At 56.0% G+C, this 22,294-nt stretch overlaps 2 protein-coding genes across 6 annotated transcripts in view; one reads left to right on the top strand and one right to left on the bottom strand.

Annotated features, from left to right (window-relative positions):
• The window catches only part of FASTK (Fas activated serine/threonine kinase), a 29,509-nt gene extending 21,605 nt beyond the window's left edge, over positions 1 to 7,904 (top strand). The window contains exon 10 of the mRNA XM_084619883.1: positions 7,225 to 7,904. Within this exon, the coding sequence (XP_084476009.1) occupies positions 7,225 to 7,311 (87 nt within the window). The 3' untranslated portion in view covers positions 7,312 to 7,904. The remainder of the gene's footprint in view (positions 1 to 7,224) is intronic.
• Positions 7,905 to 8,486: 582 nt separating this feature from the next.
• Positions 8,487 to 22,294, bottom strand: part of SLC4A2 (solute carrier family 4 member 2) — a 104,474-nt gene continuing 90,666 nt past the window's right edge. For all 5 annotated transcript variants that reach the window (XM_084619881.1, XM_084619880.1, XM_084619882.1 and 2 more), the window contains 8 exons: positions 21,761 to 21,955; positions 21,020 to 21,253; positions 20,576 to 20,665; positions 12,060 to 12,226; positions 11,677 to 11,930; positions 10,378 to 10,547; positions 9,494 to 9,667; positions 8,487 to 9,030 (listed from right to left, as the gene is read on the bottom strand). In XM_084619881.1, coding sequence (XP_084476007.1) covers positions 8,950 to 9,030; positions 9,494 to 9,667; positions 10,378 to 10,547; positions 11,677 to 11,930; positions 12,060 to 12,226; positions 20,576 to 20,665; positions 21,020 to 21,253; positions 21,761 to 21,955 — 1,365 coding nt within the window. In that variant the 3' untranslated portion in view covers positions 8,487 to 8,949. The remainder of the gene's footprint in view (positions 9,031 to 9,493; positions 9,668 to 10,377; positions 10,548 to 11,676; positions 11,931 to 12,059; positions 12,227 to 20,575; positions 20,666 to 21,019; positions 21,254 to 21,760; positions 21,956 to 22,294) is intronic.

Here is a 22,294-nt window from a genome sequence, read left to right as displayed (position 1 = left end):
GCCCTCAGCTTGGCCATTTTTCTGAACCCACAGTCCAGGTCGACTCCTCCTGTGTCTGACCAGGAGTTGGGAGGTTTGGGGGAACCTGGGCCCGCCCTCTACTCCAGGTTCCAGCCCAGCAATGCAGCTGTCTAGAGTGCCTCCTGAAACAGCTGTGCGACAGCTACAACTCCCTGGGCTACATCCCCATGGCCTCCTCCCAACACCTTCTTTATCCTCACCATAGGACCTTCCTCCTGGTGTCTGATGATGCTTGTACACCTCAGTCCTCCAACAGTCCACGTTCTCACTCTCAGCTCCTAGTGCCTCTTGCTCCCAGCTCCTCACACACACACCACAAACTGAAGTGAGCTCCTTTTTAAACCCAGGTGCCCTGATTAGCCTGCCTTAATTGATTCTAGCAGCTTCTTGATTGGCTGCAGGTGTTCTAATCAGCCTGTCTTAATTGTCTCCAGAAGGTTCCTGATTGTTCTGGAACCTTCCCTGATACCTTACCCAGGGAAAAGGGACCTACTTAACCTGGGGCTAATATATCTGCCTTCTCTTACTCTCCTGTAGCCATCTGGCCCAACCCTGTCACAGAAGGTCATGTGAGACAGTGTCAAAAGCTTTACTAAAGTCAAGATATACCACGTCTCCCACTTCCCCGCAAGGCTTGTTACCCTGTCAAAGAAAGCTATCAGGTTGGTTTGAAATGGTTTGTTCTTGACAAATCCATGCTACTGTTACTTATCACCTTATTATCTTCTAGGTGTTTGCAAATTGATTGCTTAACTATTTGCTCCATTATCTTTCCGGGTACAGAAGTTAAGGTGGCTGGTCTGTAATTCCCCAGGTTGTCCTTATTTCCTTTTTTATAGATGGGCACTATATTTGCCCTTTTCCACTCCTCTGGAATTTCTCCCGTCTTCCATGACTTTTCCAAGATAATCGCTAATGGCTCAGATCTCTCCTCAGTCAGCTCCTCGAGTATTCTAGGATTTCATCAGGCCCTGGTGACTTGAAGCGATCTAACCTTTTTTAGCCTCAGATCATACCTCATTTTCACTGCATTCACTAGGTTAGACGTCTGCTTGCGACTAACCTTTTTGGAGAAAACAAAAAAGTCACTTAGCACTTCTGCCATTTCCCACGTTTTCTCTTATTGTCCCCCCTCCTCACTGAGTAATGGGCCTACCCTGTCCTTGGTCTTTGTCTTGCCTCTAATGTATTTGTAGAATCTTTTCTTGTTACCCTTTATATCTCTAGCTAGTTATTTTATCCCTACATGCTTGTTTTGTTTGTTTATATGCATCCTTCATCATTTGACTGAGTTTCCACTTTTTTGTAGGACTCTTTTTTGATTTTTAGATCATTGAAGCTTTCCTGGCTAAGGCAGGGTGGTCTCTTGCCAGACTTCCTATCTTTCCTATGCAGTGGGATAGTTTTCTCTTGTGCATGACTCTTTGTCTCTTTGAAAAACTGCCAACTGTCTTCAGGTGTTTTTCCCCTGCTTAAGACTTGCTTCCCTTGGGATCTTACTTACCATCTCCCTGAGTTTGCTAAGGTCTGCCTTCTTGAACTCCGTTGTCTTTATTGTGCTGTTCTCCCTCCTACCATTCCTTAGAATCATAAACTCTACCATTTCATGATCACTTTCACCCAACCTGCCTTTCACCTTCAAATTCTCAACCAGTTCCTCCCTATTTGTCAAAATCAAATCTAGAACAGCCTCTCCCCTAGTAGCTTTCTCCACCTTCTGGAATACAAAATGGTCTCCAATGCATTCCAAAAACCTGTTGGAGAATCTGTGCCCTGCTGGGTTGTTTTCCCAAGAGATGTCTGGGTAGTTGAAGTCCCCCATCACCACCAAGACCTGGGCTTTGGATGATTTTGTTAGTTTATAAAAAGCCTCAGCCACCAATTCTTCCTGGTTTGGTGGTCTATAGGAGACCCCTACCATGACCTCACCCTTGGTTTTCACCCCCTTTATCCTGACCCAGAGCCTCTCAACACGTCTGTCTCCTGTTTCCGTCTCCACCTCTGTCCAAGTGCATACGCTGTGTACAGAGAAGGCAGCACCTCCACCTTTCCCCCGGCCTGTCCTTCCTGGGCGAGCTGCACCCCCCTGTGCTGATATTCCAGTCGTGCGCGTTCTCCCACCAGGTCTCCGTGATGCCAGCTGTGATACATAGTTCTGTTTGTTCACTAGCATTTCTAGTTCTTCCTGCTTATTCCCCCCATTTCTCACACTAGCATACCGATATCTAAGATACTGGTTTGATTTCCCCCCTATGTTCCCTCTTGTCTCTCCCTTGTCCCTCCTATAACGGCCCATGCTCCCCCCAGATTCTGACCCTTCTCCCAGGTCTCCATGTTTTTGCTCTGCCTGTGGGTTTTTGTCTCCTGCTCCCATCCAACCTGGGTTAAAGCCCGCCTAACTAGGCTAGCCAGTCCATATCCCTTCCTCGATAGGTGGTACCCATCTCTGCTCAGGAGCCTCCTTCATGTATGGCCATGTGCGTCAGGAATAACCCCTAGCCTGGTGGACAGTCCTCAGACGGGTCCCAGAAAGGGTCTCCTGCAATATCCATATGCTGGAATTCCATGTGATTTCAGCAGCCTGCGAGGGAGAGCAGTGAGATCCTGAGACCCACCTCCACATGGTATTGTTGCAACAGGCTGGGCTAGTCCTGCTCACCCCGGTCTGCGGGGGAGCAGCTGAGGACATGGTTCTTTTTGCACAGGGTAGCTCCCAGGGCCCATCCCGTCCCAGGAACAAGCCACACTCTGCTGGCTCACTTGCAGCCAGGACTGAGCTCCCATGGGGCTGGGTGGGCTCTGAAGGACACTTCTCTGTGTTCTGCTCATGGGGCCCAGCTGTTTTGGACCTGCTTTGCCCCTGAGCAGGTGCCAGCCCAGGGTCCCTCCAGGCTGTTTCCCTTATCCTCTGATTTGAATTTCTCTTTTATGCCGTTCTTCCTGTTCCCTGTCACCCCAGCTCATAGGATCCATCCGGCAGGATGCAGCCTTGGTAGTACTCATAGCCCCTTAGCTTCTGTTGGCTCCCAGCCCTACTGCATCCGTCCACATGGCCACCAGTGTGTCGCAAACTGCCCCCCCACCCCAGCCCCCATGTCTTGCCCTGAAAGCCTGGGCACGGACTGGCTGAGCACAGTAGATGGAGGGTTATCCCTTCCTGGCACAGAGCGGGACATCCCCAGGCCAGGCTGCAGCTCAGAGGGGATGAGATTCGTCCATCCACTTTACAACCAGCCTCTGTAAGCTTTTGTTCCGGAGTCTAGAGAACAGGAGCTAGAGGCCAGAGGCGGGCCTCTTGGGCTCAGGCAGCTGCTGCCTCAGCAGCCGAATATTCTCCTCTTCAGATGCTGTATTTTCCCGTCCCAGTGTTTGGAAGTTTCTCCAAGGCCTGTCTCCTCAGTCAGGCGCCTCCCAGGCCTGGGCCCTACTGTAGTTCTTAGGGGCCTTATCTCCTGCTCCCCAGTGAGCCCTGGTCCATGTGCTCTCCAGCTCATGGCTATTGCTCCAGCCAGGAGAGTTAGCAAGGTTTAAGCCAGTGTGGCAAATTCTCTCCTCCTTACAGTGTTTTCCCTGCGGGTAAGGTGAGGCTGAGACATTTCCCCCCCTCCCCCCACCCGCCTTTAAATTCCTCTCCAAGGTGGCCATCTGATTTTCACTTAGACCAAACCCTTCACTTCCATGAACCACAGTGAAACTTGGGAGAAACCAGGCTGCACACAGCAAGTCTACAGAGCCTCTTGGGACATCACCTCTTTTACGTGTGGCACTGGGGGAGAACATCAGAATGGCCACACTGCTCAGACCAATGGTCCATCTAACCCAGTAGCCCATCTTCCAATGGGGCCGGGGCCAGGGCCAGGTGCTTCAGAGGGAATTAACAGAACAAGATAATTATCAAGTGATCTGTCTCATGTTGTCCACTCCCAGCTTCTGGTAGTCAGACGTTTAGGGACACCCAGGGCATGGGGTTCTGTCCCTGCCCATCCTGGCTAATAGCCATTGATGGACCTACTCTCCATGAACTTATCTACTTCTTTTTTGAACCCTGTTACAGTCTTGGCCTTCACAACATCCCCTGGCAAGGAGTTCCATAGGTTTGTGTGTTGTGTGAAGAAATACTTCTGTTTGTTTTAAACCTGCTGCTTATTAATTTCATTAGGTAACCCCTGGTTCTTGTGTTAGGTGAAGGGGTCTATATCACTTCCCTATTCACTTTCTCCACACCAGCCATGGTTTTACAGGCCTCTGTCATATTCCCCCCTTAGTCATCTCTTTTCCAAGCTGAAAAGTCAGTTTTATTAATGTCTCCTCATATGGAAGCTGTTCCATAGCCCTAATCATTTTTGTTGCCCTTCTCTGTGCCTTTTCCACTTCTAATACATTGTTTTTGAGATGGGGTGAGCAGACCTGCACACAGTATTCAAGGTGTGGGTGTACCATGGATTTATACAGAGGCAATACGATATTTTCTGTCTCATTATCTCTCCCTGTCCTAATGATTCCTAACATTCTGTTCACTTTTTTGGCTGCTGCTGCACATTGAGTGGATGTTTTCAGAAAACTATCCACAGTGACTCCAAGATCTCAGTGGTGGCAGATGACAGGACAAGGAGCGCTGGTCTCAAGTTGCAATGGGGGAGGTCTAGGTTGGATATTTGGAAATACTGTTTGTCACAGAGTCCCCGGGCACTGCTCTGAAACTACTCCATATGAAGCCAGTCAGGACTCTGGGGAAGCCTCCTCTCCCTAGGGCAAGAAGCTCACACAATTTCGACCTTTCTGGGGCTGACATCAGAGCATTCAGCATCCCCATCCACACCGTGCGCTTCCCACCGCGAGTCCACACAGGCGGGGCTCTGGGAGAGCCAAAGGGCCCTGCACCCCAACTCTGCAGTCAGACGTGACTCTCAGCCAGCCAGTTTATTAGATGACAGGAACATGGTCTAAAACAGAGCTTGTAGGTACAGAGAACAGGACACCTCAGTCAGGTCCATCTTTGGGGGCAGGGAGGTCAGAGCCCCATCTGAGCCTCCCTCCATTTCCCCAGCCAGCTCCAAAACTGAAACTCGCCCACCCCTGCTCTCACCTTTGTCTCTTTCCCGGGCCAGGAGGCCACCTGGTCTCTTTGTTCTCCAACCCCTTCGGTTGGCACCTTTGCAGAGGAGGGGCCCAGACCATCAGTTGCCAGGAGACAGGGTGTCGGCCATTCTCTGTGCAGACTCCATCACACTGGCCCTCTAGGGCTCTGTCCCAATCACACACCCTTATCCCGCCACCTAGATACTTACGATCTGCATAGGGGAAATTGAGGCATCCATACAGTATTCAGAGAAAACATTAAGAACATTCTCACTTCATCACACTATTTCACTAGGAGGGTGGTGAAGCACTGGAATGGGTTATTTAGGGAGGTGGTGGAATCTCTTCCCTTTGAGGTTTTTAAGGCCCAGCTTGACAAAGCCCTGGCTGGGATGATTTAGTTGGGGATTGGTCCTGCTTTGAGCAGGGGATTGGGCTAGATGACCTCCTGAGGTCCCTTCCAACCCTGATATTCTATGATTCTATGAATGACTCCAAGATCTCTTTCTTGAGTGGTAACAGCTAATTTAGACCCCATCATTTTATACATATAGTTGGGATTATGTTTTCCAGTGTGCATTATTTTGCATTTATCAACATTGAATTTCATCTGTTATTTTGTTGCCCAGTCACCCAGTTTTGTGACATCCCTTCACAGATCTTTGCAGTCTGCTTTGGACTGAATTATCTTGAGTAATTTTGTATCATCTGCAAACTTTGCCACCTCACTGTTTACCCCTTTTCCCAGATCATTTATGAATATGTTGAATAGGACTGGTCCTAGTACAGACCCCTGGGGGGACACCACTATTTAACTCTCTTCATTCTGAAAACTGATAATTTATTCCTACCCTTTGTTTCATCTGTTTTAAGCAGTTACCGATCCATGAGACCACCTTCCTTCTTATCCCATGACTGCTTACTTTGCCTAAGAACCTTGGTGAGGGACCTTCTGAAACGTTTTCTGAAAGTCCAAGTACACTATATCCATCAGGTCACCCTTGCTCACATGTTTCTTGACCCCCTCAAAGAATTCTAGTAGATTGGTGAGGCATGATTTCCCTTTACAAAAGCCATGTTGACTCCTCTACAGCATATTGCATTCATCAGTGTGTCTGATAATTCTTTGCTACACTTTCAACCAGTTTGCCTGGCAATGAAGTTAGGCTTACTAGCCTGTAAGTGCCAGGCCATCTCGTCCCAGAGATTATGTAAGTAGCCAGCTTGCCTGTATCAGTCTGTCACCTAGTAGTTATGCCCTTTCCCTCAGCTATTGCGGCCCTCTCAGCTGGTGGCTAGGCGATTTCAGTGTCCTGAGGACTGTCCTGTCTTGGTGCTCAGCCCAGCCTTTTACCACACACTCCACCCTGGATCTGGCAGCGGGATGGGACAGCAAATGGGGAGAGCCATTCTGCAATCCTTGTTTAGCTAACTGCCCTGAGGGTACCTGCCTCCGGCCCATTGGTCTGGGAACTGCTAGCCTGGCCCCAGGCTGCGGTCCCGCAGCACAGCTGTGATGCAGAGTGACAGACCTTGTAGGCGGATGGGGTCACAGTGACCTTGTGTCTGTGGATCCAGCGAGGGCCAGGTGTGGCTGCTGTGTCCCATATGCCCTCATGGGGGGGGGGGGGGGAAGAACCAGGTCGTGCAGCGTTGGGCCCCCCATCTCTGCTGCCCACAGATTCTGCTCTGGCACAGGAGCTGCCCGCACTTTGGAGCGATTCATGTAGCCAGGAGCCGGTTACGATCCGGGAATGGGCCAGGCCAGCGCGGGGGCACCTGCAGCCAGCCCTCTAGGTTAACACATAGCTCTGTGGAGGGGCCATTAGCTCATGTTAGTCTGACCTCCTGGATTGCACAGGCCAGCAGCAGCAGCCCCCACACAAACCCTAACACCTGAGCTCAGCTTTTGCGGGGAGGAGTTTCAATAGATGCACCAAGCACCCCGAGGTGGGGCTGGAGCCGCTTCCTCTGGTGGGGAGGGGAGCTGGGCCCTGCTTGTGGAAAAGGCCCCTATTCTATTCCCCTACCCTCCTGCACCAGCCAGGCCCTTGTGCCCTAGGCGGAAAGGCCCCTGCCCCAGCCTGGCATTGGTGCTAAGTGACCCTCCTCTCCTGTGTGCAGCTGCCCTACATGGAGCTGGAGAAGGTGAGCGGTGTCGAGGAGGCCAAGCACTATCTGCGGCAGAAGCTGCGGGAGCTCCGCTTTTGAAAGCAGCCGCTGCCCCCGGGGCACAGTGACGGCGAGAGACCCACCTCACCTCCGCGTGCCAAGGAGCCTGCTCCCGGAGGCTCCCTCCCTCCCCTGGGGCCGAGGGCAAGGCAGCTCCCGGGCCAGGGGCTGTCGGCCGGTGGGGCTGGTGGTGGCGGGCGTAGCGTGTGGCTATTATTTATTGGCATTTGCTGAGGGATCGGGGGTCGGGCTGGTGCAGCAATGGGGGTGGGTGTCTGGTGTAAATGGGTGGGACAGCGCCACGGCCCCAAGTGGGAGCAGTGTATGATGAGCCTGCTACTCCACCCACGAGCCTCCTGTCTGCCAAAGGGGGGTGCACTGGGGACAAGCACTGGTCTGTTTATCCTCAGAGGGCAGGGCAGGGCAGGGCTCCCTGAGCTGCCTGCCTCTCCCCCCGGGGGCTGCACAGGGCCTGGAGGAGTGGCTGGAAGCACATTGGCAGGGGGGCCCTGGAGCTGTTTGCCTCTGGGGAGGGGCTGGCTCCCTGGAGGAGGGGCTGTTTGCCCCCAGGCCGAGCCCAAGGTGCCGCTGTGGTGGTGGGAGACAAAGTTTACAATAAAAATGGAGAAAAATCTGCCCTGTCCTGTTTGTTGGTGCCAGGAGTTCACAGCCCCCAGGGCTGGGGCCCAGGGGTGGGACAGTGCCTGCTGCACCCTGCCAGGGGTCTGGCCCTAGGCCCACCTCCTGGGGGGAGGAGCAGGGTGTGGCATGGTCTGGCCATAGTGAGTGCCCCCTGCCTGGGAGGGAGGTGCCGCTCCCCAGCCCCAACTGTCCTTGGAGCAACCACATGTGTCCTGCGGGACCCTCGGCAGGACAGGAACACACAGCGCTGTGCCCCCCCCACTCCCCCCCGGTTTCTCAGGGGTGCGGGGCAGTCCTGATTTTGCCCCATAGCGACAACCCAGCCTAGCGTGTGGCGGGGAGGGGCACTGTGCGGCTTCCTGTCCAGCCCCAGCCATGCCAAGCCTGTGGCTGTGGCCGGGGCCCGTGATGGTTGAAGCGGGCAGGGGTGACGCACGGACTTGGGCACGGGTTTGCCGCACAAACATGGTCACCGAGCCCCCCTGTGCAGCAGCTGCCTTGCTCCAGGCCTGTGTGTGAGCTGCCCGCCCAGCCAGTATACCCCCCAGAAACCCCAAGCCAGGCCCTGCACCTTCCTTAGAAAGCTGTTTATTGACAGTTAAATTATTCTCTTAAATAAAACCCCATGGAATTTAGGAAACACCTGATTGTCTGGGTGGGGCCCCGGGCTGGAGCAGGGAGGTGGGTTCCTGTAGCCCCCCAGCAGGGGTGGGGTCCAGCACACCATACAGTTCGGACGGCAGTGGCTGGGGGCAGCAGGCCCGGCCCCGCTGCTCCTGTGCCAGCCCAGGGCGGGCAGCAGGCCCCCGCAGGGCCGGACGCTGTGAACAGCTGCTCTGGCCGGGGGCAGCCCGGGCCGCGGGGTGAGCGTCTGGCGGCTGCTGTGGCCCGGGCACTGGTGAGCGCTGGGCACAGTCCACGCGGCCACGGGGCTGGCGAGGGCGCAGGTCCGGGCAGTGCCGCTGCGGCTCCTGGCACAACGGCAGGGGCCTGCCTGCGCCCGCAGCCCCGCACAGGGTCCCTGGCTGGCGCCCCTCACACGGGCATCGGCATCTCGTTGTACTCGTCCACCCCTTCCCGCTCGTCGAAGATCGGCTCCGCCTCCTCCGCGTCCAGCTGGGGGGAGAGGGGAGCAAACGGCGGTGGGTTTGCTCTGAGCCAGCACCTCCTGCTGCGGCCCCCCCGCCCAGCCAGCGTCTCCCCCGCCCCCGCTGCGGCCCCCCGCCCTGTGCCCAGCCATCGCCTCCCCCGATGCGGCCCCCCTCCCTGTACCCAGCCATCGCCTCCCCCGCCCCCACTGCGGCCCCCCTCCCTGTGCCCAGCCATCGCCTCCCCTGCCCCCACTGTGGCCCCCCACCCTGTGCCCAGCCGGCTTCCCCCCCGCCCCCGCTGCGGCCCCCCACCCCGTGCCCAGCCATCGCCTCCCCCCTGCCCCTGCTGCGGCCCAGCAGAGCCTCCCACTGCCACAGGGCGGCTGGACCCTCCAGCTACCCCGGTGGGCGGCTCCCCCCACCCCTACCCCCAGCCAGGCCGAGGCTGGCGCCTGAGGGCATCCTGTGGCCCCCTGCACGGGACTTACACACTTCAGCTCGCGGTCGGTGAAGACGCGGGTGAGCAGCCACATGCGGAGCGGCACGGTGAGGATGAGGATGAAGGGGAAGGCCAGGGAGGCTGCCGTGGACATGACGGCCCAGAGCACGGCCAGGCACGCCAGCTGCAGGCCCGTGAAGAGATGCATCCGTAGGGTGCGCACCTGGCCGGGCAGCCGCACGGGGGTTAACGCCCCGGGCCCAGTGCAGAGAGCGGCTTTCCCTGCTGGCTCTGTGCCCCCCCCCCAGATCCCCACTGCTGGCTCCCCCCGCAACGCGACCTCCAACCCCGCTCCCCCGGCAGTTTGGAATGGGACCCCTGGTACTGGTGCCATTCCCCCCACAGCTGGCACCAACCAGTACCCAATGGGACATACCCCCGCCCGGCTCTGTTCCCCCTCCCCCCCACTGCCCCATGGGACATGCCCCCCGCCCGGCTCTGTTCCCCCTCCCCCCCACTGCCCCATGGGACATGCCCCCCGCCCGGCTCTGTTCCCCCTCCCACCCAGTACCCAATGGGACATGCCCCCCGCCCGGCTCTGTTCCCCCTCCCCCCCACTGCCCCATGGGACATGCCCCCCGCCCGGCTCTGTGCCCCCTCCCCCCCACTGCCCCATGGGACATGCCCCCCGCCCGGCTCTGTGCCCCCTCCCCCCCACTGCCCCATGGGACATGGCCCCCGCCCGGCTCTGTGCCCCCTCCCCCCCACTGCCCCATGGGACATGGCCCCCCGCCCGGCTCTGTGCCCCTCCCCCGGCTGTGCCCAAGGGGACATGGCCCCCCCCCGGCTGGCTCTGTGCCCCTCCCCCGGCTGTGCCCAAGGGGACATGGCCCCCCCGCCCGGCTCTGTGCCCCTCCCCCGCCCTGCGCAGACCTTTTTGACGTAGGTGACGTCGGGGTGATGCTTGGGGGGCATGAGCAGCAAGTGCAGGCGCTGGTAGAGCTGGATGCCGTTCAGCGAGGTCACGCCCATGTAGAGGAAGATCCCAAAGAGCACGGCCAGGGGGATGTGCCGCAGCAGGTCCCCGATGACGATGGACAGGCCTGGCGGGGTGCGGGGCAGCCACTGAGAACCCGCTAAAGGCGCCAGGGCACCTGGGGCCCACGGGAGCTCTCCGCCCCCACCCCGGCGCTGCTCTCTGCAAACCCTGCCCCCGCTACCTGCCCCCAACTCAGCCCCACCCCCACTGCCTGCCCGACCCCCCGATGCGCTCTGCAAACACTGACCTGTCCTTCCCACCACTACTCACTCCCATAACAACGTGCAAATAATTGTGTAATGTTTTAATGAGTCTTGTTTGTGCCTCAGTTTCCCCATATGCTGCATTGTTGCCCAGTGTGGGGAAGGGACCTGTCTGCTCTCAGGGCTGGCTAAGGACACAGGGGCGGGTGTCCCCTGGCTGGGCCCGGTCCCCATCTCAGTGCAGCATGAGAACGGCAAATCCAAGCACCCCGATAGGGACACCCAGGAACCCACGGCCCCAAGGGGGATGGACCTCGCCCCCGCAGGGGGGACTGAACAAGGATCCCCGCTGGAGAACTCGGGGCTAGGAGCAGGAAGGTGGGGACAAGAGTCGGGGGCTGGAAGGAGTCTGACCAAGGAGGCCGCCCAGACAGACAGAGCCGGACCCGAGAGTTCCCCACAGCCAGGCTGGGCTCGGGGCTGGCCAGGACGGACCCTGCTTCACCCTTCATTGCCGCGGGCTGCCCTAAGGGCCCCCTAGGCAGGACCCCAGAGACCGTTCCAAAGCTAGGGGTAAAACCCCAAACCTGTGGGTCCGTGACAGGCTCACACTGCCCCCCCACCCCCACCCCAGCCCTGTCCCTGGCCTACCCCTAGGCCAGCTGCCAGGGCTAGTGTCTCCTGTGCCAGACAGGCTCCCCACACGCTCCCAGAATGGGGCAGAGCTGTGTGCAGAGCCCAGGGGAGGGAACGTGAGACGCATGAGGAAGCGAAGGGGCCTCCTAGAAACCGTTCCAAAGCTGGGGGTGCAGCCCCGACGCTGTGGGTCTGTGACACCCACCCCCACAAGCCCCAGGGCTTCCCCAGATTGCCCCCCCATGTCCCAAAGCAACCCCCGGCCCCACAGCTGTGTCTGAGCTCCGCCCGCCCAGTAAGCCACTCTCCCGGTCGGCAGTGGGCTGGGGAGATGGGGCGGCCGGCGGGACTCACCCACAAGCAGGGCCACCAGCAGCCCCGTGACGCGCTGCTCCTTCACCTCCTGGATCTTGGGCTTGTCGCCGGGGGCCACGGCCTTGCTCATGACTGTCAGGGCGTTGGCGTGGGTCACCGAGCGCACCGTGGCGGCCGCCAGCCAGGGCAGCCCAAAGAGGGCGCAGAAGCCGCCCATGGCCACAATCAGCAGCAGGTCGAGGTGGAAGCCAGAGCCCTTCTGCAGCATGCGCTCTTTCTTACTGATGATCAGCCTGGGGGGGCACTGGAGAATCAGGGCCTGCCCCACGACCCCCCCCAGCCCAGGGCCTCCCCCCTTAGCCCCCCCACATTGCCATGCCCCCCCCCACACACACCCCCCGCCTGCAGGCGGCTCGACTCACGTGGTGATCTGGGTCTCCATGAAGATGAGGATGAAGACCAGCACGGCTGGCAGGGCGCTGGCCACCATCATCCAGACGGGAAAGGAGCTGCCCTCGCCCAGGGGGTTGATGACCCAGCCCCGCTTCTCCGGGGCCGTCACTGAGAAGCCGCTGGGAACGCTCAGCTTCTGTGGGGGGAATGGGGGGGCCATGAGACCCAATCGGGGGGGGCCCTCGGCACAGGGGGCAATGGGGGATGGGGTCAGGGGGGACGTGCTGAAGATGGGGGAGCAGGCATGTGGAGGGACGGGGATGGGGATGGGGGGCAGGCGTGAGGAGGGATGGGGAGGTGTGGGCAGGGGGGACGGGGGCAGGCATGAGCGGGGATGGGGAGCAGGAGTATGGCAGCAGTGGGACAGGCGTGAGGGGGGATGGGGAGGTGTGGGGTGTTAGGCTATAGATATTCAGGCCTGGCTGTAAAGGCCTATACTCTAAGCCCTGGTCTACACTAGGACTTTAGGTCGAATTTAGCAGCGTTAAATTGATGTAAACCTCCACCTGTCCACACAATGAAGCTCTTTATTTCGACTTAAAGGGCTCTTAAAATCGATTTCCTTACTCCACCCCTGACAAGTGGATTAGCGCTTAAATCGGCCTTGCTGGGTCGAATTTGGAGTACTGTGGACACAATTCGACGGTACTGGCCTCCGGGAGCTATCCCAGAGTGCTCCATTGTGACTGCTCTGGACAGCACTCTCAACTCAGATGCACGATTGTTTGCCGTTGCTCTGACGCAGGGAGGGGCGACTGACGACACGGCTTACAGGGTTGGCTTACAGGGAGCTAAAATCAACAAAGAGGGTGGCTTTACATCAAGGAATATTTCAGGCAGGACTTCACGGAGGGTTCCAATAAGAAATGGTGCACCTAAGTTATTGTTCTTATTGGAACAAGGAGGTTGGTCTGGCCTCTGATTGATACATGGCTAGATTTACCTCGCTGCACCTTCTCTGTGAGTGACTGCAGTGTGACCTAGAGGAATGAGTCCCCTAGACGGGGGGTGGGGGTTTGCAAATGAGTACAAAACAAATCTGGTCTATTTCTTGTTTTGATCCACTCCATCTATCCTTTACATCTTTGGCTGGCAGCAGACGGTGCAGAAGGACTGCATGCCATCCACATCTCATGGCTGCTTGGCAGAAGATGGTACAATAGGACTGCTAGCCATCCTCATCTCTTGCCTGCCCGGCAGAAGATGGTACAGTACGACTGCTAGCCATCCGTATCACCTGCCCGCTCACCATAAGACGGTTCAATAGGACTGACTGCAGGACTAAAGAGAATGACCTGATCAAGTCACTCCAGATTTAGTCCCTGCGCCCATGTCTGCCCAGGCGCTCCTGATCGACCTCACACAGGCCACCAGGAGCACCTCGGACATGACGATGACGGCTACCAGTCGTACTGTACCGTCTGCTGCCACAAGGCAATGGGTTGCTGCTGCGTAGCAATGCCGTACCGCGTCTGCCAGCACCCAGGAGACACACGGTGACCGTGAGCTGAGCGGGCTCCATGCTTGCCGTGGTATGGCGTCTGCACAGGTAACTCAGGAAAAAAGGCGCGAAACGATTGTCTGTCCTTGCTTTCACGGAGGGAGGGAGGGAACGGGGGCCTGACGATATGTACCCAGAACCACCCGCGACAATGTTTTAGCCCCATCAGGCATTGGGATCTCAACCCAGAATTCCAATGGGCAGCGGAGACTGCGGGAACTGTGGGATAGCTACCCACAGTGCAACGCTCCGGCAGTCGACTCTAGCCTTGGTCCTGTGGAAGCGCTCTGCCGAGTTACTGCACTTAGAGCATTTTCTGTGGGGACACACACACTCGAATATATAAAACCAATTTCTAAAAAAACGACTTCTATAAATTCGACCTAATTTCGTAGTGTAGACATACCCTAAGAATTTAGGTGTATTCTTATCACTTGGCTAGTTATAGAGGTATAAAAGAAAGAATCAAAATCACTAAAGGAATGTAAGGAGTTTCTAGTGGAACCTAACTTAGCTGCCCCTGACGGTCTCTAGTTGTACAAGATGGGAGTGTAATCGGGGTACAGTTGTGTAAAAGAGTAATCACAGTGCAAGGAATATTAGGCAAAAAAGAATTTTGTGTGTGTGCACAGGTAAAAGAAAAGGAAAAGGGGAGCAATGATGGGAACACTGAGCCTTGGGGTGGCTCTGGGGGATTGGACTGTCGCTTTGGTGGGTGTGCATGAAAACTCTGTGGGCATGGGGGAGGCAGTTACACCATGTGTAAAATTAATATGGCTAATATAATGTTGTGGAGGTTAAACTATATGGAAGGAATGTGCATTTTCCCAGCACGTGTGCAGTGTATATTGGAGAAGGGGTAAAAGAAATGCAAACAAAACATGGTACTTAAATAAAATCCTAATAGGGCTCCAAAAGGAGCCAGAATAGGTTGAGCTTTCTTTTTCAGATCTCTGTGTGTTTCGGAGCAGGAGATGAAAGTGGAAAGTAATCAGAACTCTAGTGGAAGTGGAATGTTTCCCTTTTAAGACAGTCTCTGAGCTGCTAGCAGCTTTGGATCCAAAAGCAAGCTGGAAAGCCTCTGTGTAAATACAAATTACCTAGCTGATGGGCACAAAGGAGCTGCAGATAATGAATACATCTGGTCAGCAAACCAGCTACTAGAAGACTCAGATTATGGCCCTCCAGAAAAGGGAGGTGAAAAAACGAGTCAAGCCTGCAAATAAGGGGAACAGGTTAACCTTAAGGGGTGTGTGTGTGTGTGTGTGTGTACAGTGCTAAAATCTGAAGCGGTGTCTCAGCTATTACCTGAGAATAAACGTAAAGCTTGGTACAGCAGAGAAACTATTGCAAACTTGGTCTGTTGTACAAGAGGGGAAACTGAGGTACACCACCTCATGAATTTCATAAATGACCAGTGAGTGGGGTAATTCACTAGCCTGATTATAAAACAAAATAAGGACAGCCTGGAGGTAATTCTTCTGTTTTTCCTGCAATTAGCAAGGAAATTTGTAAGAGGAAGTGGTATTATTATTAAGCAATAGTCTATCCCCACCGGGGGGGTGGAAATTGTTTCTTTTGTTTTTCAGACACTCTACAAGGAAGCTGGCGCCAGCAGAAAAATAACCCAGAATACCATGGATCTATGTTTTGTGTTGTTTGTCTGTGGTGTTTGTCTTGTTGCTAGCACTGTTGTGTTTTAATGAACAGAAAACCTCATGCATGGGTGGGGGATGGCTTCAAAAGGCTGACCTTGGGGGGAGATGTATATGGGAATGCAAAATGCTCAACTAGGAGGCCAGCACCTGTGTAATAGCTACCGTGGAACCTGGAAATGGAACGGTAACTAAGGTGACCCCCACAAGCCCTATGGGAATAATGAAAAGGGGAGGAGCTCACTGGGAATCAGTGGAGGGGTGTGTAAAAGAGTGTGAATCAAGAGAAGATGTTTGGATGTGCCCCTCTCCTGTGACTATGGAGGAGCAGGATCAACGGCCTGTGCAAGGGGTGGACAGTTGGGTGTACCGTGTATAAGGTGTTTTGCTGGGAATGTACATATTACCGGGGGCACAATTACACCAGCCCATAACCAAACTACACACAGCTACACGCTGCTATCTGGACTTTGGTGCACAAATGGATCTGTGAATCTTATTGCTGTGAATAATCAAACCAGGGCATATGGCCTGATTCCATACCAAATGGTCAAGCTGGTTTGGAGAATAACCCATTTCTCTGTGAACATTCAGTGGACTTATGATATGGACAAAAGTATGCAAAATTTGCAGGGGCAGCTTGTTGCAACTGCCAGCAACTGGACACATAAGATCGTGGCCCCGTCGAAGGAGGAGAGGCAGTGTTTTGGGGGTGTCTCGGATGTTGGACCATACTGCAGTGGTCAGGACTCGGTGTTGCTGTGGATTTTGTATTGTTAACTGTACTTGTGTTACATTGCATAGGGAGATAACCTATCAGGAATGTAATAAGCCCTCCAAACCCTACAGTGTACTGGACAACCCGGACCCAACCTTCTCGGGCCCACTGTAATGGGAAGTCTGGAACACTAATTGGAATAGGTGTGGTATGGCCGTACGAGAGAAGGTGCAGGGCACAAGGAGCAGTGGGACAGATGGAATAGCGACACCTTCCACCTTGAGGCCTGGCCCTATCAGGAAATGTGTCGCCATATATCCTATGCTTTTCCAGGGATACCTGGGCAGGAGGATCCCAAAAGAAAAAGAAAATAAAGGAGTGGAGTGTTAGGATCTAGATATTCAGGCCTGGCTGTAAAGGCCTATACACTAAGAATTTAGGTGTATTCTTATCACTTAGCTAGTTCTAGAGGTATAAAAGAAAGAATCAAAATCACTGTCGGCCGGTGCAAGGGCCTTCTCTCTCTGTGACAGTCTGAGGCCCTGTGCTTAGGCTAAGGCCTTTGGCTAAGCAGCAGAGGCAGCCATAAGCTGGGAAGCGACTGGTCACGTCCTCACATTCCAAACTAGTCCCATTGAAATCAGGTGCTATTGGGCTGTTAGGATACAATCCTGTCCTGATAATGCCTGTCACCTCCAGAGAAAGGGAAGTGCCTAGAAGATGTAAAAGGAAACTTAGTTTGGTAGCATCCTGTCTGGCAAGAACTCACTTATCAATAGCTGGGATGTGAAATCCTCATTTCTGTGTTTGTCCAAACAGTGTAGCCCCCATTTCCCTATTGTTTGTCTATACAGTCTCTGTCTGGATCTGTGATTGGGGGCGATCAGCGAGTTATCTCAAGTGCCTATACACAAATGCAAGAAGCCTGGGAAACAAGCAGGGAGAACTGGAAGTCCTGGCAAAGTCAAGGAACAGTGATTGGAATAACAGAGACTTTGTTGGATAACTCACATGACTGGAGTACTGTCATGGATGGATATAAACTGTTCAGGAAGGACAGGCAGGGCAGAAAATGTGGGGGAGTTGCACTGTATGTAAGAGAGCAGTATGACTGCTCAGAGCTCAAGTATGAAACTGCAGAAAAACCTGAGAGTCTCTGGATTAAGTTTAGAAGTGTGAGCAACAAGGGTGATGTCGTGGTAGGAGTCTACTATAGACCAGCGGACCAGGGGGACGAGGTGGACGAAGCTTTCTTCCAGCAACTTGCAGAAGTTACTAGATTGCAGGCCCTGGTTCTCATGGGAGACTTCCATCACCCTGATATCTGCTGGGAGAGCAATACAGCGGTGCACAGACAATCCAGGAAGTTTTTGGAAACTGTAGGGGACAATTTCCTGGTGCAGGTGCTGGAGGAACCAACTAGGGGCAGAGCTCTTCTTGACCTGCTGCTCACAAACCAGGAAGAATTAGTAGGGGAAGCAAAAGTGGACGGGAACCTGGGAGGCAGTGACCATAAGATGGTCGAGTTCAGGATCCTGACACAAGGAAGAAAGGAAAGCAGCAGAATACAGACCCTGGACTTCAGAAAAGCAGACTTTGACAACCTCAGGGAACTGATGGGCAAGATCCCCTGGGAGAATAACATGAGGGGGAAAGGAGAGCTAGCTGTATTTTAAAGAATCCTTATTGAGGTTACAGGGACAAACCATCCCGATGTGTAGAAAGAATAGTAAATACTCTGAAATATGGCAAGCGACCAGCTTGGCTTAACAGTGAAATCTTTGCTGATCTTAAACACAAAAAAGGGGCTTACAAGAAGTGGAAGATTGGACAAATGACCAGGGATGAGTATAAAAATATTGCTCGGGCATGCAGGAGTGAAATCAGGAATGCCAAATCACACCTGGAGTTGCAGCTAGCAAGAGACGTTAAGAGTAACAAGAAGGGTTTCTTCAGGTATGTTAGCAACAAGAAGAAAGTCAAGGAAAGTGTGGGCCCCTTACTGAAGGAGGGAGGTAACCTAGTGACAGAGGATGTGGAAAAAGCTAATGTACTCAATGCTTTTTTTGCCTCTGTCTTCACAAACAAGGTCAGCTCCCAGACTACTGCACTGGGCAGCACAGCATGGGAGGGAGGTGACCAGCCCTCTGTGAAGAAAGAAGTGGTTCGGGACTATTTAGAAAAGCTGGACGAGCACAAGTCCATGGGGCCGGATGCGTTGTATCCGAGAGTGTTAAAGGACTTGGCGGATGTGATTGCGGAGCCATTGGCCATTATCTTTGAAAACTCATGGCGATCGGGGGAAGTCCCGGACGACTGGAAAAAGGCTAATGTAGTGCCCATCTTTAAAAAAGGGAAGAAGGAGGATCCTGGGAACTAAAGGCCAGTCAGCCTCACCTCAGTCCCCGGAAAAATCATGGAGCAGGTCCTCAAGGAATCAATTCTGAAGCACTTACATGAGAGGAAAGTGATCAGGAACAGTCAGCATGGATTCACCAAGGGCAAGTCATGCCTGACTAATCTCATTGCCTTCTATGACGAGATAACTGGCTCTGTGGATGAAGGGAAAGCAGTGGACGTGTTGTTCCTTGACTTTAGCAAAGCTTTTGACACTTCTCCCACAGTATTCTTGCCAGCAAGTTAAAGAAGTATGGGCTGGATGAAAAGACTATAAGGTGGACAGAAAGTTGGCTAGATTGTCAGGCTCAACGGGTAGTGATCAATGGCTCCATGTCTAGTTGGCAGCCGGTATCAAGTGGAGTGCCCCAAGGGTCGGTCTTGGGGCCGGTTTTGTTCAATATCTTCATAAATGATCTGGAGGATGGTGTGGATTGCACCCTCAGCAAGTTTGCAGATGACACTAAACTGGGAGAAGAGGGAGATACAGTGGAGGGTAGGGATAGGATACAGAGGGCCCTAGACAAATTAGAGGATTGGGCCAAAAGAAATCTGATGAGGTTCAACAAGGACAAGTGCAGAGTCCTGCACTTAGGACGGAAGAATCCCATGCACCGCTACAGACTAGGGACCGAATGGCTCGGCAGCAGTTCTGCAGAAAAGGACCTAGCAGTTATAGTGGACGAGAAGCTGGATATGAGTCAACAGTGTGCCCTTGTTGCCAAGAAGGCCAATGGCATTTTGGGATGTATAAGCAGGGGCATTGCCAGCAGATCGAGGGACGTGATTGTTCCCCTCTATTCGACATTGGTGAGGCCTCATCTGGAGTACTGTGTCCAGTTTTGGGCCCCACACTACAAGAAGGATGTGGAAAAATTGGAAAGAGTCCCGCGGAGGGCAACAAAAATGATTAGTGGACTGGAACACATGAGTTATGAGGAGAGGCTGAGGGAACTGGGGATGTTTAGTCTGCGGAAGAGAAGAATGAGGGGGGATTTGATAGCTGCTTTCAGCTACCTGAAAGGGGGTTCCAAAGAGGATGGATCTAGACTGTTCTCAGTGGTAGAAGATGACAGAACAAGGAGTAATGGTCTCAAGTTGCAGTGGGGGAGGTTTAGGTTGGATATTAGAAAAAACTTTTTCACTAGGAGGGTGGTGAAACACTGTAATGTGTTACCTAGGGAGGTGGTGGAATCTCCTTCCTTAGAAGTTTTTAAGGTCAGGCTTGACAAAGCCCTGGCTGGGATGATTTAATTGGGGATCGGTCCTGCTTTGAGCAGGGGGTTGGACTAGATGACCTCCTGAGGTCCCTTCCAACCCTGATATTCTATGATTCTATGATAACCTGCCCAAGCTCCCAGGGGCCTGCTTCTGCTTCTTGTTTGCTGGAAGTTCACCCCAATAAACATCAGATTGTTTGCTCCTTTGGACTTCGGGGATTGCTGTTCTCTGCTCACGGGAGAAGGACCAGGGAAGTGAATAGGTGAAGCAATGGGGGCAGGAGGGAAGGGGGCGGGGGCAGGCATAAGCGGGGATGGTGAGGTAGGGGGCAGGGGGCAGGAGGCTGGGACCAACGTGGGAATGGCGGTAATGCCCCAGTGCCCCATCTCCAGGGCACTGTCCCCGTCCCCATCCCCCTAGGCCTGGCAGTCCGGAGCCAAGGCCGTGGGGCATCCAGGGGGAATCCACCCAGCTGCGGGAATTTGGCGCCACAGGGCAGGCTGGGCAGTGGTGGGGACGAACCCAAGGCGGCCAGTGCCTGTGGGAAGAGGGCCAGGCTGGCGAACGCCGGCTCCACCCAGGGCGTACAGACACGGGGACAGGGAGACGGAACCAGGTGGGTCCCCAGCTCCAGGCTTGGCCAGTCCGCACCAGGGCTGAGCCGCTGGCTCTCCGGGCTTCCCGGGCGGTGTCCCAGGGGTCGACAACCTGCTCTGGGGGAAAGGCTCCTGCTGCCGGGGCCGGACCTAGCTGGGTGCGTCGGTCCCCACGGAGAGCACGAGGCTCCCCCAGCTCAGTGGGACTCGCTGGGCAGAGCTTGCGGGAAGCAGCAGGAAGGCTGGAGCCCTGAGGCTCCATGGAGAGGGGGACCCCTGGGGGTAGGGCAGCTGAGGGGTCCCCCCAGGGGGTGTCTGCAGGCCAAAGCACAGCACAGAGCCTGTGGGTCCCTGACATGGGGCCGTGGGCCTGCAGGACCCTCCCCGCCCCACTGACCTGTGTGTACGTGTCCTGGACGCTGAAATCCACCAGCACCATGATGAGGATGGCGATGGGCACCCCGAAGTCCCCGATCACCCGACGGATCTGCAGAGAGTGGGTCAGCACTGGCCAGGGCAGGCCCCAGGAGCCCTGCCCCCAGCAAACCCTGCCTGCCCCCCAGGAGCCCTGCCCCCCTGCCATGGCACAACCTGCAGGGGCCTGCCGCCAGCTCTGCCCCTCCCTGCCCCCCAGCACCTCTCCCTGCCCCGGGCTCAGCCCCCCCTACCCTTCAGCGAACCCGGCGCCCAGCTCTGCCCTTCCCTGCCCCCAGCAAACCCTGCCCCCAGCTCTGCCCCAGCCTGCCCCTTCCTCCCACCCCACAGCTCTGCTCCAGCCCTTCTCCCCCAGCCCCCCATGCCCAGCCTCCCCCACGGCCCCTCGGGTGCCCCACCCACATACCCGTCCCGGGAAGAAGCGGCTGTTCTTGAACTTGCGCAGGAAGAAGGCGATGAAGAAGGTGCCGGCCATGAGCACCAGCGAGAGCAGGGCTGTGTTGGGCTGCCCTGTCACTGCCGGCCCGGCCCGGCCCCACGTCCCGTTCCCCAGGGCCGCGCTGCCATTGCCCCCGCCCAGCGCCTCTGCGCCCGTCCCGTTCGCCTGCCCGCAGCCGTGCAGGGGGTGCTCCTGGAAGATCTGCCAGGAGATCATGGGGGCCTGAGACCCTGCCCACAGTCCCCCAGGCCCTCCAGCCGGGACAGCCCCCCACGCCCCACCCCCTCCAGCCCCCACGCCCTCCAGCCAGGACAGCCCCCCATGCCCCACCCCCTCCAGCCCCCACGGCCCCCCATGCTCTCCAGCCAGGACACCCCCCACGCCCCACCCCCTCCATCCGGGACGGCCTCCCATGCCCCACCCCCTCCAGCCAGGACAGCCTCCCATGCCCCACCCCCTCCAGCCCCCACGGCCCCCCATGCCCTCAAGCCAGGACAGCCCCCCACGCCCCACCCCCTCCAGCCCCCAAGGCCCCCCATGTCCTCCAGACCCCATGTCTCGCCCACTCCAGCCAGCCCAGCCCTCCATACCCTGCCCCCTCCAGCCCCCACAACCCCCCGCACTCCACCGACTCCAGATCCAGCTGTCCACCCCAGCGTGGGATCCCCCCGGCCTTGGCTGGCTGGGCTCAGCCGCCCAGGCTCTCACCTTGGCCAGCTTGGAGAAGGTCTCGTAGATGAAGATGAGGGAGATGAGGAAGGCGAAGATCTCCTGGGTGAAGCGGGATACGAAGCGCACCAGGATGCTGCCCTCCACAGCCACCATCACCAGCACGATGAGGATGAGCCAGAAGCCGATCCACACGCGCCCCACCAGGTACTCCAACCCGTTGGTCGTGCAGAACTGCCGGGGCACAGCCCACAGTGAGGGGGGCCTGCTCCGCACCCCTGGCCAAGGGCTCCCCTCCCTGCCCCCCAGGCAAGGTCTCTGGGACGCTGTTCCAGGGGCAGCAGGAGCAGAACGGGGGGTGGGGATCGAGGGGCAGGGCAGGCTGGGGGAAGAATAGGCAGCACTGGGGGCGCAGGGGCTGGGGGGGCAGGGTCTCTGGGGCTGGCAGGGAGCCTGAGCCATGGGTCTGCTCCGGGGTTACGGTACAGGACATCAGGAGCCAGCACGACCCCCGACTCCGGCCCCGTGCCCAGCCGCTGCCCTGTACAGAGGGGTTCTCCAAGACACCCCCTG

This window comes from Lepidochelys olivacea (genome assembly GCF_965140295.1).
Source record: "Lepidochelys olivacea isolate rLepOli2 genome assembly, chromosome: 2".
Classification (NCBI taxonomy): Eukaryota; Metazoa; Chordata; order Testudines; family Cheloniidae; genus Lepidochelys; species Lepidochelys olivacea.
This window is presented reverse-complemented; position numbering and strand designations above follow the sequence as displayed.